The sequence below is a fragment of the Eutrigla gurnardus genome (assembly GCF_963514095.1).
Source record: "Eutrigla gurnardus genome assembly, chromosome: 23".
NCBI classification, from domain to species: Eukaryota; Metazoa; Chordata; class Actinopteri; order Perciformes; family Triglidae; genus Eutrigla; species Eutrigla gurnardus.
The window spans coordinates 10,362,569-10,379,922 of record NC_139934.1 but is presented as its reverse complement, the minus strand read 5'-3'; the positions used below and the strand labels follow the sequence as shown (position 1 = coordinate 10,379,922).

Sequence of the window (17,354 nt, the reverse complement as noted above, 5' to 3'; positions counted from 1 at the left end):
TTCTAAATGTAGGCACCTGGCAGCTTTGTTCAATACAAGAATTGATGAATGAGAACTCAGAGAAGACGGCACATGTGGTGTTCAATCATTTTAATTTCCGTTGTTATACATTTCCAAAAAAAAACACTAGAGGGAACTCTTCATCAATGAGAGAGAAATAAAAAAAGCAGCAGGTATTATAGAAACACATGTAGAATTTGAGTTGGGGGGGGGAAGTGCATGTGTCAAAGACTTAACAGTGCTTTCCTGTGGAAGAAGAGGTCAATCGTGTTTCCTTTTAAAGTTTCCTGAAGTGTGGCCCAAACACCACCCCGACCAAGCACGTGATCACAAACATCACCCAGAAGGTGACAGCCAGCAGCTGCACACAGAACAGCATCTTCTTGCTCTGCTGTATGACTTCGTCCTCGCCCATCAGGCCCGGCGCCGCACCGTACGGCCTGTCCGGGTGCATCTGCTGCACCTGCAGGCTGACGGTGGGCAGGATGATTAAGCGGGTGTCTCTGCTGTTGCCCTCCAGAGAGAGCACCACTCTCTGGGTGACGGTGGCCATGTGCATGCTCACAGGCAGGTGGAAGGCTACGGGGGGGAGCCCGGCTAGGATGCCGGAGTTGCAGGGTAAGGAGAGGGCATCTCTGGTCTCCAGCGGGGTGAGGTGGCGGCAGAGGGGGCAGCGGATGGCTGGTGGACTGTGGGGGTCGGAGGGTTGGCTAGGGCAGAGCTGGATCCTCTGGAGGCACTCGCTGCAGAAAACATGGTGACAATCCAGCATCCGGGGGCATTTGTTGTACTGGTTGTACTCCTGGTAGCAGATGGGACACTCCACATCCATGGGCTCCCCAGGGGTGGTGCCGAGGCCGGGTGCTGCAGCTACCGAGTCCCCCTGCTGGGGAGCTGGGATAACATCCCCTGCCATGGTGGGAGAGAGGGCGACTTGATGGAGTTGGGTGCTCGTTGATGGCAAGATGCAACTTGTGGATGGATCTTTAACAGAAGAGAGTGAAGTCTGTAATGAAGGACTTTAACTGAGAGTAAAGAGATCCCCCAGAGGCTTATGTGGCTTTTAAATGCCAGGATCTGCTCTCCCTGGGTTGCCGCTTTTGTTTCTTCTAAGTTTTATGAACAGATTCCACAGTCCATGAGTCATAGCGTTCACTCATTTAACCCCCCCCCCCCCCCCCCCCACACACACACACACACACACACTCACACACACACACACAGCATAGCCAGGAAGTCAGGGAATAAAAAAAAGCAACAGAGGAGCAGTGAAAGGAAGTAATCAGTCACTGTAGTGAGGCTTTCTGCATGTGTATGCATGTTTGTTTTGTTTGACTTATTTCCAACTCAACTGATTATGGTCTTAAACCGGACTCGGTTTCCTCTGGAATCGGACTTGTCTTGGTAGCGACTGCTTTCGGACTTGGTCTCGAAGCTAACTTGCAGTATACGTTTAAGAAAAGCAGCATTAGATTTGCCTGTTGCTCACATGGGACAACTACAACCCAAGGTTACTCATGGGGGGATTGTTGCTAAGCAGATCGGTCCATGGCAACACATCAGCCTGAAACCTTTTCTTTCATAAGTCTGCTGCACATATAACATATATTATTTACACCAACAATAAGCATTTCTGCTTCGCTCCAAACATGGAAGTATGTTGTGAAAGGGAAATGTTGAAGATGGTATAAATAAAGAAGCCCTCTGGTAAAGGCCAGCAGGTTCACTGAGATTATATTGAGAGAAACTGGCAGCGCTCCATCTTCACACCTAAGAAGCAGATAAGGAGAGCCACTTACCCACAACACACCCCGAGAGCACACTTTGATGCCCGACCTCCGACCCCTCACGCTGTTCACACTTCATGTTGGTGCAGATCTCATCCCGGCAGAGCGTCTTCCTCCCTCTTCCGCGGGCACGTTAACCACTCAAGTTTCGATCTGGATATCCTGTAGTTACGTGTCGGGGAGCTTGGCCGACTGACAACCCTCCTGTTTTCTCTCCGTCTCACTTGATTCTGCTCGTCCTCCCCTCTCTCCGTCTCCTTTCCCCCCATGAGGCAAATGTTCAGGCTTGCTCGGCAGTAATTAAACCCTTGGTGACATGAAGGTAACCAGGACACACAAGAGGGAAAATGACAGATTTGGAGTCTACTTACTCGACTCTGCTTTCATTTAATGTTATTATCCTTCCAAACAGTGTCTTAGGGTGCGAAAAAATGTCTTTAACATACTCCAAACTCATCGATTACACAATACTATTCAGGGTATTATTTGTGTTTAGTTAATGTGTGAATGTTCCAATGAGGTGAATGATTGACAGGTAGACATGAGTCAAACCAAACTGTCGTATCGGCTGATATTCAAGGATCCCGTATTACCGGTTTGTCCTGTACAGATGTGCTATTTTCAGTGTCATGTTATTTGTCTGACGAAACTCTGTGATCAAAACAATTATTAAGTTGATTTTCACTACGAGACTCAAAACTTAAATTATAGGGCCACTTGAAGGTTAAAGGAATATGCTGAACTTTAGTTTCCCTGTAATTATTTTTGCTCCAAAGTGGTCAGGTGGAAACATAATGACAGTTCTTTATGCTTTCAAGCTAGAAAGTTACTAAAAGAAATAGACCAGCAACAAAGTACAAATACTTTGTTGCTGTACAAGTATTTTCAGGTATCCCTACTTTAAGTTTTTACTTTTATTCCCTACATTCTAAAACAATATCTGTACTTTCTACTCCTCACATTGTCAAAACAGGCTCGTTACTTTAGTTTAAATGTATTAGAGGGGAATTATTATTTTTTTGTATTATGATTAATATGAGCAAGATTCAGTAACCTAGCAAAAAAACCAACAACCAGCCAGTAGAAATGGCCTTCAAAGTGATTTAACTTTATACTTTGAGTAGATTTAAGAGGCTGAAGTCTTTCCACTTTTACTTGAGTAAAATAAGCTGAATCAGTACTTTTACCAGAGCCATGTATTTGTACTGACATTTACATTTACATTTAGGTCATTTAGCAGACGCTTTTGTCCAAAGAAAGCGACTTACAATAAGTACATTTGTCAAAAGAAGGAAAGAAAGAAACCACAACGTATCATTGCCGATAAAGTAAGAGTGTTAGGTCCTCATCTGAGTAAAGTAGTACTTCCTCTTTTTCAAGGTCATCAAATAAAAAATACACAAACAAAAATTCTGAAATCTGCAGCAAAGCTGTAACTTATGCTGTTAATGTTTGCCTTTCACTGTTATTTAATAATGAAACAAATTAAACACCTACAACACTATTAAATACATTTACTTTTGAATAATCAGTTTTTTAGGGGAAGTTTTCTTTTACTGTCATTGAGGCCAAAGACAAGAAAAAGCACCTTTTACAGTCAGTTTAATAACGTGCACGATCTTGTGATTGTTGGTTTGATCGGAAATCACCATGAAAGGAGTTCATGCTGGAGGAGGAGCCTCGTTGGGGATTACCATGGAGAGGAAAGGCTGACGTCACGTCACAAACATAAACAGACGCACACACACTCGTTATAAAGTCCTCCATCAGCTTCCACTTGGCGTTTGGCTCTTCCTGTATTTGAAGGATCACTCATTGTATGATTGTGTCACCAGTATGAGGCGCTTGATGACTCATGTTTATTTGGCTCAAGTCCTCCGGTTTCTCCCTTCCTCCCACGCACCCTGAGTTATAATAAGTCTAGACGGATCACCTCTTCCTCCATTCAGACCTCGAAGCGACCGGACAGCGGGATGTACTCCGAGCACGAGTGCGGTATCTGTTACCAGACTTACAATGGGGGGCGCCGGTGTCCCCGGGAGCTCCACTGCGGACACAGCTTCTGTGAAAGCTGCCTGCTGGCCCTCGCGCGGACCGCGGCGCGCGACGAGGCGCGTCGTCCGGGCGACGAGTCCGGGGGCGCGCTCATCGTCTGCCCGCTGTGCCGACGCACCACGCGCATACCCGGGGAGGGGAAGGTGAGGGTCGAGCTCAGGGTGGACGAGCGCGTCCTGGAGCGGCTGTTGGCTTCGGGAGTCCTCGACCAAGAAGAGGAGGACGAGCCGGACTGTGATGACACCGAGGAGTATCCCGAGACTCCAGCCGAGGAGAGCGACTCATCCACCGGCTCCAGAGGCGCGAGCCTCCGGTGGTCGTGTAGGAAACTTTGGAGGTTGATTAGTGGGAAGAGCTCACGGCAGAGGGGAGAAAGTAAGTTAACAGTAGACTTTGGTTCAGAAATGAGTTGTTGAAGGTGTCATGTTGTTGTCTAAGTAATTAGATTAGTGTGAGAGGGATAAAAAAAAACATAAAAAATTAAAAGTTGGGGAAGAGGGACCCTTTACTTGGCCTCAGTTATAGTAACAATGTGTGACACAAATACTCAAAGTAAAAGTTATACTTTTGACATTCTACCTGAGTATAAAGTAGCAAAAAATGGTACTTGAAGCAAGTTACTTGTACTTCGTTACATTCCACTAATAGCAGGCAATTGAATTATATACTTTTGTTTTTATTTAAGCCTATAAATTGACAAATAATAATAATAATAATAACCACATCAAGCTTGGTGATATAGTACAAAGTTTAACTTTTTAAATAATATTCATAATATTATTTTTCTTTTTATTTATAGAGCACTTTTCATGGTACTGAAAGTCATTTTAAAAAACACCACAGAAATGGTCTAGAGCAGAGTAGCCATTATGTGTTCTTTGCTTGTTTTAGTTTCTAAAATAAGTAACTGACTCTTAACAGAAAGTTTTCTTTTTCTTACGTGTCCTGTTTTCCTTTAACAGACTGTATGACCAATGAAGACTTGAGGGACTTCGCCATGATGTCCTGCCACATGTTTTAAGGAGTCCACAAAGATACCCTGCATGATGTGATACTATATTTATTTTAAACGGACCTCCTTCACAGCTTGGACTTGTGATGAGGAAAGACAAGACACAGTCAACAATTATTTAACTCAGCTTTTCAACCTTGCGATTGCCTGTTTCAATGATGACCACTATTTGTTATTTAACCTTTATTTATACAGGTAATCTCATTGAGACCCAGGGTCTCATTTATTATGTGACTGTTTCACTCGAACGAGGAAAAAGTGGATAATGTTTGAATTGCCAAAGTGCACTTATGTATGTGATATTTATTCTTTTCATTCGTGTATTTTATTTTTGGAATATTGTCAAATATTATATGGAAAAATAAATTATTTCTGGTTTCATCTCACTTTGAAGCTTTTTTGATGGGAGTCTGGGTCAGTTGGTGTGTACATAATTGAAGAAAATCCAAACAGTGGCCTAGTTTTGGCCTGTGTGTATATGTGTGTGTGCAAAAATACAGTTAAAATGACTGCATTAAGTCTGCAGTTCAAAGTAAAATGTACAAAGTCAACTTCAAGGAGGAGGCAAAGTATTAGGCAGGAAGTATTTAACATGAAATGGGCTAGAATGGGATACTAGTCTTCACAGACAGTCTAGGGGAAGTGGGTGACTTGAGGCCAGGTGAACAGCATTGCATCCAATCAGACCCTGGAACAGCAGCAGAGCGTCAGAGCTCAATGTGAAACGCATGGATTGACAACACTACTGCAAGTCATTTTAAGGTCCTATTTTTGGAACAATCCTAAAAACCTGCTCATCATGTTAGGAAGTTCTGCTCTCTACTCAAGGTGACTACCAGCTTTTTCACACGTGTATTCATAAAACCTGAAAAAGGGGTTGGTGACATCATTATGATTCATAAATGGCTCCTGTGGGTGTTGTGTTTTTTTTCCCCCTTCTGCAGACTCATGTTTGCCTTGGCGCTGCTCTGTGCAGCTGTCATGCCGTTTATCATGTGTTCAGATGCTGCAAGAGGTGAGCAAGACAAACGAGGCACTATCTGCCAAACCCAGTAATCCAGTGAGCTAATGCTCGTCTTAACGGCTCTCCCAAAAAATGTCATGATGCATGTGTCGGCCGATTGGGTTACGTGGAGCCAGGATTGGGCTTTCTCTTGGCAAATTAACAACAATGTGGAGGGATACGGACTTCATTTTTACTTACGTAAACACATTTGGATGCAGATCTGCTGTTGAAGTTATATTGAACTAAAGTAAACATGCAATATCAAAGTGTAAAAACAGCTTTCGAAAGAACCTATTTCTTATGCACGCCTTCTTTTTCCTCTTCCAGCCAGTCCCATAACAACCGAAGTGGAAAATAGAGGGAACCACATCATCCTGAGACGACTGAATTCTCAGCTCAGTCAACACCGTCCCCTGTATACTGGTCTGTCGTCGCTCCAGGCTGGAGCTAATGGTGAAACTGGGATGAGCTGGAATCGTAGAGAAAGGCCGTCAATCACTGACCATCAATCAAACCCTCCACAGTTTACAGAAGGACGCTTTAGTTACAATCAATACCGCCCAGATGACAGACGGTCAGGAACATCTCGAGTGCAGAGCGGAGTGATCATTACAAAACCATCTCGCAAAGAGACTGCCAGACCCTTTCATCAGACCTTCAGCCCTCCACAAGTCTGGGACCCAAGAGATGCTCAGAAATCCCACATCAAAGAAAAAGCTCCCAGAAATGACTTTCCTCCTCTTATTTCTTCCCAGACTGGTGGCTATTGGAGCGCTTCACTGCCAACTTCAAGAGGGCTTTATGGTGGCAATAAAGAGACAAATGGGCTCGCTGTGGCCGGGCCGCGGAGCACATCTAGCGGGATTCAATCAAGCAAATTTTTCGGCTCGCCAAGTCAGACTGCCCCTCGCGTGCCATCCATCAGCAGCAGCTTAGACGCCTCTGTTATTAAAAGCATCCCAGACAGACTGACATCATACATCGCCGGTTCCTCCCAGGGGTTGCACTTGGCGAGTAGCAGCGAGACACCGAGGCGCAAACAGGTCCAGTCGTATCTGTTTAAGGACCCCCAGACCTCTCTGGGCGGACGTGAGATGGCTCACACAGTCACTGGTGATGGACCCGGCCTTTTTTCCACAACACCACATGAGCAAAGAGCCTCCGATACGCAGGTTTACAGCAGGTTTTCTCCAAATGTTATACGGTTACAAAGAAAATACCCAATCAAGGAAGCACAACATCTCTCTGACTATGCCAAACCACTGTATCACAATGCTAATGCGGCCCATTATGGTGCTCAGATCGATGGGGGGTTTGTCTCTGCGCCTCATGCAGGTTTCCAGGGTGACTATGCCACTGGCAGCAGTAAGTCGGTAGTCAGTAGAGTCGGTGATACGACCACGGGAGCACCAGTGCATGTTCCCACTCCTGGAAAAGCCAACAAACGCATCTATGGCATCAGAGGATTTGACCCCAATGGAAGCGCAAACTCTAAACGATACGGCTTCGACAAAGGGAAGGACTATAAAACCACAAATGTGTACCCGTTCTCCCCTAAGTATAGCTTTGGCCACAGAGAAGCATATAAACCAGCAAAAGTTGAGCCAAGACCCACCTTTTACTCCCCACCTTCTCAAGCTTTAGATCTCGTCCACACCAAGACTACTCCGAGGCCGTTCAAAGCCCGGCCTCTGCTACCTGAGAGCGACGCCGGCGTGGACAGCGGCCCGGATCGCAGACGGTTCAAAGTCTCCAAAAGAATATATGGTATCAAAGGATTTGGCACTCGACCACTCGAGGGAGCCAAATCTTTAGTCAGTGAGCCAGACAAGTCTGCCAGAGTCCAGCAGGGTTTTGAGAGTTTTAAACCTAGCTCCCAGATCTGGCAACCAAAAAGCAACCATGGACACACAAGTGAAGACCGTAAGCCACCTTTAAAGACGGAAGGAAACATCGGCTCAGCTGCAAGCATTACACAATACAAAAAGAGACCCAAAATGTACACATTCTTAGGATTTCTGCCTCAAAACAGAACCGGACATGCAAAAAACAAAACACACGAGCAAAATCCAGACAGTCACAGACCCTCCTCAGTGAATCTGAGATCAGCAGGGAAACCCGAAACTGGATCTAGCCCAAAATCTTGGCCCTACAAAACCCAATTTGATGCAAAGATGGCAAGCCTGCTCTACAGCCCTGCCAGCAGCACCGTGAGGGGCACTCGTGTTCTGGGAAAAGGCAAAAATTTCAGTGAGTCCAGTCCAACACCTGGAAATGCAGCCATAGTCCGGCTGCCAAGGCCGTCCAAGCAGCCTGCCAGTGTCGTCGGCGTCACATACGATGACATTCTCGGAAGTGCCTCGTTGAGTGGTGTCACGGCTACAACCCAGACCCCAATCACGCCGGCCGATAAGGATTATTTTCCAACTACTACAGCTACAACCAAGCAAGAAGAAGGGAAGGGCCAAAGGACCTTCATCTCTCAGGATGATAGGCTCAACAAGAGCCGAGGTCCTGATGCTGTAGAGGGAAACAAGTTGGGTGTTAGGAGCGAGGAAATCATCATCAATTTAGACGTGGATAATGAAGGAAGTGGAAGTGGGGTTTTTAATGTGTCTGTTTTGTCAACCAATACCACGAAGAGTGAGACACTTAGCGAGGATCTGTTAGATCTAGATCATCTACGGAGATCGACTGGAAACACATCCTTGAGTTGAGATGTGAGAGGAACCTGTTTAAATTGTCATGTTTTTGGAACAATCCCAATAAAAGTTGGAAAAGCGCTTGTGATTTTGTTTAAAATGACTGAATTATTGGATGTTTTTTTAAATGAATCTCACATTGCTTAGGATAATCATAGTGCAACAAACAAATTAACCAATAATCCAAATGGGGAAAGATTACGTTAATAATTACAACCAGAGCCTGGGGGTCAAATTATTAGTTTAACAATTTATTAGCTGAACAGACAATTAAATGGCGACTATGGCAACTTCTTTTTGAACACAAAAAATGTCTGCTTTAATCCAGTTTATATGATATTGAGCTCAATATTGAGTCTTTGACTGTTAGTTAGGAGATATCTGAAGACACCTTGGACTCTGGGAAATAAATTGCTTTTCAAATAGTTTCCCAAGGATGGCCTCAGATTGGGTTTCCCCATTGTCTCCTTCATGGTGAAACCACTCATCTGGCGTGACAACATGCTGGGAATTATCTGCAACTATTATCTACTGTAATTCATGACTGCTAAGTCAGCATTTCTCATCAAAACAACATCCTCCAACTCTGACCTCGAGTCTTCCTCTTCTCCTGGTAGGAACTTTATGATGAGTGGAAAATCCATAAGAGGTCGAATGTGGTTTTTTCGGAGCATAACTTTTGCCTCATTTGGCGAATGATTTGCATAATGTAATGTCAAGTACGAGGAGGGAGAGCCGAACAAGGTCATACTTGAGGCTTTTTATAAATTGATTGTATTCCCATTCCTTGTGTCCTCATTCCCAGGCAGGCAGTGGCCATCCAGCATGCTGACACAGATTTTCCACCTCCTCTTTGCACACAAGGAGAGTCCCAGCACGCTGGTGTCTTGGTTAACACGCTATGAGGGGGAAAAAACCTGATCTTTCCCTCCATTAGAAGGCATTTTTAAGCCATAGAGCAAATAGACTTTAATGGAATTAGTTTGTTTCATGTCCCTTTCATGGTGTTGCCACACTGTTTATCTGTATCGGCAGCTGCATTGGCGATGCATTGGTGACCTAATCTGCATTTACAGCAAGAGCAGATGCCAGATGTTCCAGTAGATGGCGATACCCATCCATTTTTCCTTTCTTCTTCTCTCTTTAATCCCACGTGTGACCTCATGTACTCTGTTTTAGTTCTCATGCTGTGGTGTCCTTTCGGGCTACACCACATAACTTTTGAAGCAAAAATAATTCAGAGGATTTTAGATAAATTAGCAAATTAATGTTATGGATTTTGGTCTTTCTGAGTTTAAAAAAAAGAGAGAAAAATGAAGAGAAAAATAGTTTTTTTGCTTCCATCCATTATCAATCAGCCAACCAAGCCTCCGGTTTCAAGGGGCACTGAGTCTGCGCTAAACTCACGTCGCAGATCCTAACGCACCACCTGACCCTTAACCTTTATTTTCAGTCAGCCAACGCCACCTAAATACCAGCTCTACGCTTGTCCTAGATCTATGAGCTCAAAAGGGGCCCCAACGTGAGGAGAGGGTGGGAGGGTTTGAGGGATCTGTCAGTCAAAGTTAAACACATTGTACATTGGATTAAGACCCCCGACCCCCTCCTATCACCACCACCATACCAATACCCGTGGAAAGTGGGACCATGCACTTTCCCATAGGCCTGAGAGGTATTAAAGTGATATGATGTTTGGAGGTTTCCACACGTCAAGGCGTTGGCCTGCCGGCTCCTTCGAAGTTCCCCTCTCTTTTCTGCACCGCCTTTTGTGTAGCCGAGCGTTCCGTCTGGTTCACACACTCCCTTCCGTCCCGAGTGTGTGTGTTTATCACACAGACAGTGTGGTGTTCTCTTGCAAAGATGCCCCCCCCCCCCCCCCCCACCCCTCCCTCCCTCCGCCACCCTCCTCTCCTACTGTGAGGGGAATTCTGTACCATGTGTCTGTGGTTTTCAGGGAGCTTTCAAGGGGGGAAAAAAAGCACAGAGGCCTCACAGTCTCCCCCACCACCACTCCCCCAAAACGCCCTCCTCACCTCCTCCTCCCCTTCTCGTTTTCCCTCACTCACTCACTCCATGTGGCACTTTTTATTTTTACAGTTTAAACCTCCCTTTTTCTTTTTTCCCCCCCCAGACAAGCCAGCAACTACCGAGTGACGGATGTCATTTTTGCATGTAGCCTGAAATAGAGACAAATCCATAATCACGGCAAACATTCTCGTACGGGGCGAGAGAGGGTGAGCGTCGGTTGGTGGGTGGGGGGAGAAAGGAAGGGGAGGGTAGGGGAAGACAGAGAAAGGCTTTTTGTTTGGCTAAGTACACTATGTGAAAGAGGGGGCGGCGAGGAGAAGTAGAACTGGAAATACATTAGAAAACGGTTGCATCGGCTGTGGTATGTGTGGCTCAGATTACCTCACATGCCATGCAGGGGACGCAGCCAGCCAATGGGATCCACTTTGGTTTGACCACGACTCTGTGCGTAAACTAACTTTACAGAGTGATTAACTTTGCCCGTAAACCTATATGTAAGGACTGCAGGGGGGGAGGGAGGGAAAGTTAGACGGATTAGCTGAGACAGTTTGCAGTGTACAGACTATAATCCGGGGTTTTATTGGCTCAGTCAACATACACTAAGTTCACCACAGCTAACACACTATTACCTGTGTTTATTATGGCAACCTGAAGGGGAAAACGCTGCAAACCTGTAGGTGCACACTTTCTGTATCTTACCTCACCACCCCACCACTTGAAATACATACGAATAATGGGAAGGAAGCAATTTTGGGCCTACATTAACATTCCCACATCTGCTATGGGAGCAAAAGCTATTTCCGTGTCCTACATCCAGCGAGTTTCCTGTGGTCTGAGCTATGGAGGAAGTCATAAAGGCAGGAAGACTTCCTGTATTGTTGCCAACATGTAGCAGTACGGGCTGTTCGTGCTCTGTAAGGCCGGGGAGCGGTGATGTAAACGCCATGGAGGGGGGGGAAAAAGCACTCTCAACCCCATCAAAGAGGCCAAGACAGATTTATATCACCCCTTTATACCACTTTCTTTTCACAGGCTAAGCAGTCGTGTAAAGCCCCCCTCCTTTTAAAATAAAACACACCACGATGAAAAACGCAAGCGTTTTCTACAAAGTCTATATAATCTTAGTTTCCACGTTTTTTAACAGCCCTGTGTTTAACACTGTGCTCTTATTTTGACATGACTGTGTTTTCCCCCCCTGGGAGCGAGGTTATTGAGTCCGTTCCTGCCGCTTTGTGCCAACTGCTGCATGTAGGTGTGTTTACAAAGCTACACTATCACACACTCGCACTGGCGGTGAGGAGATGGTACACCCGCCCCCGCTCAGACACAACAGGTTCACCTGTTGGCCTCCATCCAGCGCACCTCTCCGTGACTGAACTCTGTGTCCTCTCCCCCTGGCCCCCGGCCAGCATCCCCACCCTCCTCCTCCTCCTCTTCTTTCACTCCCTCGTCTTGACCGGAGATGCTGCCACCACAGCAGACGCAGGCATTGTCGCTTGCCCGTCGCCACGACAACCAGATGGCAGCTGTGCCCATTCGCCCCATCCCCTGTTCTCTCCTTATCCAAGAGCAGTGTTTGACTTCTCGTATCAACCAAAGGATGAAAGGCTTCCATTGCGTCATAAGGGGGAAAAATCATGTTTCGTGATGAGTTCATTCATTCAGGAAACGGTTGCCGGTGAAACAGGAGCACTGCTTGTGCATCATACATTATGGGGGGAAAAGAGAAATGTCTGGACGCCATAATGCATGTGAAGTAGGGCTTGAAATCCAACCGGGAGTCACTTTGTTTAGGATGTGAGTGTAAAGAGTGTAGGTTTCAGTCACCCTTCTGGTGTGGGTGTGTGGCGGCTTGTTTCCCTTCCCATACAGATGCAACCGACCCTTTTATTGTCCACGCTAACCTTATTTCCACTCGGTGAGGGAAGTGAGATGGTCTGCAGGTGCAGGCCTCCTCTCTGTGTGTGTGTGTGTGTTCTCATTTCTATTAATTCCTACGGTGCCTCTGTCTGGGGTCGAGTTACCTGGCCATCTGTGGACGAGAATGATACAAGAGCTCATATATGTTAACAAGAGGGGGAAAGAAGCACGGATTCATCGTGCCTAAAAAAGAGCTTATTTAATTTAACCGAGTGCCGAGTGAGAGGGCGGAATGGAATAAGACAGAGGGGGAGCTCGTTGGTCAAATTACCAGTAAGACGTGTGATTAACTCCACTGGCCACCTGCCAGCTTCCAGTGCAAAATGATCTTATCAATGGGAGGGGTGGATGTGACTAACGCAGCAGAGGAGGGCCGTGCAGATAACAATCAAGGCTGTTTTCTTTTCCACATTACAGTGTGACATCTGCTGCGGTCGCGGGCATCTACGTGAGTCAAAGACGGCGAGTGTGCGGAGGGGCATGAGCCCGCCCGCGTCTGTGGCATTTCACGCAGATGTTCACACTTGCCTCAGCCCGTAAATTGCAGCGTCTTCCCGCTCTCCTCCCCCCCCCTCAAATCAGTAGCACTGTTGTTTTTCTCTCTTTTTTTTAAACAATCATCCACATTACATCACTCTAGAAGGAAACTTAGCAGCCAGTCACAGAAACAAAAGAAACCACAAGTTTTTTTTTTTGCTGTTTGACTTTTTTTTTCTCCTTTTAGTCTGATTTTTTTTTTTTTTTCACTAAAGCAACAGAAGTAAAACTGTCTACATCAATGGCAAATCTCACAACATTCCCATTCAGTACCATCCCACAGGGGGAAACAGGAGGAAGAGACAAAAAAAACAACAAAACAATTTAGAACAGCAGCAGCACTTTGCAGCACATTTTATGTACTCGCTAACCGACGCAACCAAAGAAATCATACAGCCACTTAAAACTCTTGAACCCTGTCCGTCTTCCCAAAGGACCTTTAGTCATGATATGTGGCCGCCATCAAGCACTTCTCCATCTTCCAGAATGCAGGCTGTTTGACAAAGAATTAAAAGTGTTCATTCAAAACGGTCGCGGGATGCTCAGAGCTCAAAGAGGGCTCCGGACGGCAGGATGATGATGTCCGCATGTCAGGACTGAAAGTCTGTTTTTTTTGTGTTTTTTTTACATTTTCCTTTTCTAATCTACAAGTACCTTCAATCATTTGGCTGAAAACTGCTGAGTTTCATGAGAACATCTCCAAAAAAGACATTAGAAACATTGTGTCACCGTGTGTTTGCCCCATAAATTGTGCGTGAAAGTCTGAGATTTAGGTGATGAAGTCCAATTGTGTTTTTTCCCCTCCCACCTACTTCTGCATTGGCTGCCATTACAGGCAATTCCAACCACAGATCCCAATCTGTTCATAATAAAGCTGCATTGTTATGCTCTAGGCCCCCCGAGAGTCATGTGACCACAGCGAGCGAGTTCATGAACTTCCCAAGACAGGCAGACGAACACATGAGTACAATTAGGAGCTACATAGACGCACGCGTATTTAGACATTTTGTGGGGGGTTTTTTCCGGCGGTGGCCTTCTTCTTCCTCGCCATGCATTTTCTTTTTTGAATCCTCTGCTCAAAGTCGCAGGCAAATTCAAGGTTAAAGCGTACGCAAGTCCTCACGGTGACCTTTATCTCCAAGTGTCACATTAGCAGACTGCGCGGCCAGATATGCCTCCCCAGCCCCGCTGCAAATGACAACAACGGGTTGGGGGGGGCGACACACAAAAGGTTACATTATTTTTAAAAACAAAACAAAGCAATATATCCAGGCTTGAGAGCTGAAGGTTGCTTCTTGAGGTGCTGCTGGAGTTAAGTCTTTATGTTGTTGTTGTTGTGTTTTGGCACGGACGGCCCTGCGACGATTAAGCCCTCCATTACCGGCAAAGAGAAAACAGTCCAAAAACTCCTCCTATTAGGGCCGTGGCTGTCCGTCATCTGGTAGATCGTCACACCGAACAAACATAATTATTTCATGAGAACTGTACAGCCGAAAAAGAGACAAAAATAGACACAAAAATAGACTTAATATATTCTGCTAGGACAGCCCTATTAGTGCTAGCTGCTAAGACGGGGCAGAGAGAGAGACAGACAGATAAAAAGGACAGACAGGCACTTAAGTGCTGATGCATAGCGGAGATTAAAGTAAGAGCTAAGCAAAAGATGAGAAAGGAGGGCGGGAAGGAGACAGAAACAGAGTCCTAAAGAAGGATTTGGAGTCAAAGCACTTTCAATTCAACCAGTTTAAAAATGTAAAAGTGTAAAATCCTTTTGTAGCTTACTTAATTGATAAAATAACTGAGAACAAATAAGCAGTTTCATTTATTATTTTTGCACTGACAGAAGTGAAATAAGAGCTGACCCCCTTTCCGGTGCAGAAGGCAGTGTGCTGACTGCTACAAAGCTAGCATTAGCATGGCTATTGATAGGGTCTCTATCCCCGGCGTGTATGTACCTAATGTTATTTAGCATCCTGAGACGAATTGGATTAAACGAGACACAAGTGTCTGGAGCTAATAGCACTAATGGGATTGCTTGGCTCTGTATCAGGGGTCTCAACCTGAGCTGTGGTCAGCAGGAACGCTGAATTCATGCCCTGGGCACGATGCTAATATGTTAATCTGACCTAGCTCGCGTTAGCTAACTAGCGAGCTACTGTATCCCCTGCTACAAGTGCCTTTTTTTTGTTTCAAGCCTGTGTGTTTAATACTTTAGGTGTATGGCTTTGTTAAAAACAGAGAGAGAGAGAGAAAAAGACAGAATAAAAGCAGCGCAAGTCACAACGAGCCGAATGCTAACAAAGGCTACGCTAATATTTCTCACAGTAGACAGGAAGTCCAGCAGGTTGGCTAGTACTATCATCATTATTACCGTTAGCAACAGCGTTCGTGTTATACGGGATTCATTGCGAGTTCCAGTCTCAGAATTTTAAATACTGTTCATGCCAACATACAAGTCTTAGTTATGAATGTTAAATTCTCTTTTCCACTAAGTAAATATAGTGTTATATTGAGCATGCGCAGTATTTTCAACCCATCATGTTCAACTGTTGCTCGCAAGTTGTAAACACCAGAATCATCCCATATGACATGAAGGCAGCAACAGGTTCACACCAGTGCTACCCCCCTTTTTATATATATCTTCTGCTGCATTTTTCTTTTTGTAACTACATCAAATCAAGCACAAATCCCCCCCCAATAAAACCCAAAGCTTCAGTTGGTCGAGACTAAGTTCTTTGTAAAATGGCTACAATCTGAAAATGAGGCACTTTTTGAGCAGATATATAATTCTATTAATTTTCTCATCCATTCACTAAATTTCCACCTTTACACTCTTAATGATTAGAATTTTACTCTTGAAAAAAAAAAAAAAAAACCTCGCCAATCTCCACTTTTTGTACCCTTCTCTGATTGGCTTTCACTGAAGGAATGAGAGCAGCAAATAGCTTTTCAAGAATGTCATTTGGCACACATCCCCGTTGGTTTCCACAACCAACAAGATGTAAGCGAAGGGGGGGGGTTCTTTCATCAGTCTGTCAAAGTGCTTCAGGGGCGTGTCCGATCCAGCTGCTCTCTCAGTGTGATTGGCTGTCACAGGAGGAACAGGCGGAGCTTTGAAGCTCTGAGTGGCACCAGATTGTTTCCCAAAGGACGACGCTCTGACATCAGCACTCTGGGAAAAAAAGAGAAACAGAAAGAGGAGATTGTTTGGTCAACTGCAGCATAAACAATAACCCAGATATGGAGTAGAAATAAATATTATGACATGCATATACAGTGTCTCTTCCTTATCAAGGTAATTATCATACCTAATGTAAGTTATCAGTGTCTGCTTATCAGCCTAGGAACACAGTGACCCTACAGCGGACAACAGTAATAAACACTAAAGCCAAACAGCTGGAAAACGACAGGAAGAAAGCGATAAAGGGGAACGGCGGGGGAAAGAGAATGTCGGGACACCTATAGCTGCAGGCGAGGCGAGGGGGAACACATTTGAAAGTTCAGTTTTGTCATTTCAGCTCCTTCACATCACGGTGGATATATGAGCACGGAGGTGCGCTTCGCCACTTGCGTAATAATTCAAAAAGGTTGAGTGCCAACAGCGCGCACAAGTCTTTGCTGGCCTTGTTTGCACGGTTGATGGGATTAGCGGGAATGCAGACTTAATGATAATTCTGCTCCAGAGTGGAGAGAGCAGACGAATCACATGGCGTCAGGCGGGCCATCTGCTCGTTTTTTACGGCCCCTTGCTGTTATTTTGGTCCGTCCCGGGCGAAAGTTGACAACTGTGTGAGGAGACTAGTAGACTCTTTAGTGATCAGGCTCGTAATGGTGGCACTGAGGGTCAGCATGATCGAAATGTCGTGTGAAACACCTTTCGAGAGGCGGAATTCTGGGAGATATCAGCCCTTTAAACCCACATGAACTCTGATAAGGCTCACAATAATGTGACACACCTTCGGGAAACCTTTGGCCGTAACGTCACAATAGTGAGATTGCATTATGAGATCTCTCCTGACACAACAGGTGCGAGGTGTTGGGAGCGTTAAGCCGTGCAGTGCGTCGTCACAGCAACACAGCCTCATAATGTCCTGACAACAACAACAGCATGGCAGACATTTTTGTTTTGCAACCCACTCCACCTGTGGAAGGAGACGAGCTACTGGAGAGTTTATTATCCTACATTGCTACGAGCCAACCGGCAAATCTGAATGTGGAATTAAATTATGCAGAATACACTGGCTGACACACATTTTATCCGACCTATTTCGAACCAGCGTTGCATGCAATTAACCTGCGAGACAGCA

General features: G+C 45.4%; 3 protein-coding genes across 3 annotated transcripts in view; 1 reads left to right on the top strand and 2 right to left on the bottom strand.

The window, feature by feature from the left end:
* Positions 1-255: 255 nt before the first annotated feature.
* On the bottom strand, positions 256-1,917 carry LOC311009019 (uncharacterized protein). Its single transcript, XM_084002998.1, has 2 exons — positions 1,800-1,917; positions 256-984 (listed from the first exon to the last, which is right to left on the bottom strand). The coding sequence occupies exons 1-2, from the start codon at positions 1,864-1,866 to the stop codon at positions 278-280; spliced, it is 774 nt and encodes a 257-aa protein (XP_083859124.1). The 5' UTR covers positions 1,867-1,917; the 3' UTR covers positions 256-277.
* Positions 1,918-3,578: 1,661 nt separating this feature from the next.
* LOC311008952 (uncharacterized protein) lies at positions 3,579-5,240 on the top strand. Its single transcript, XM_084002913.1, has 2 exons — positions 3,579-4,217; positions 4,805-5,240. Exons 1-2 carry the CDS (start codon positions 3,761-3,763, stop codon positions 4,861-4,863), a joined length of 516 nt encoding a protein of 171 aa, XP_083859039.1. The 5' UTR covers positions 3,579-3,760; the 3' UTR covers positions 4,864-5,240.
* A 7,901-nt stretch (positions 5,241-13,141) lies between these two features.
* LOC311008764 (insulin receptor substrate 1-B) overlaps positions 13,142-17,354 on the bottom strand; it is a 38,592-nt gene continuing 34,379 nt past the window's right edge. Inside the window, exon 4 of the mRNA XM_084002631.1 lies at positions 13,142-16,219. Within this exon, the coding sequence (XP_083858757.1) occupies positions 16,212-16,219 (8 nt within the window). The 3' untranslated portion in view covers positions 13,142-16,211. The remainder of the gene's footprint in view (positions 16,220-17,354) is intronic.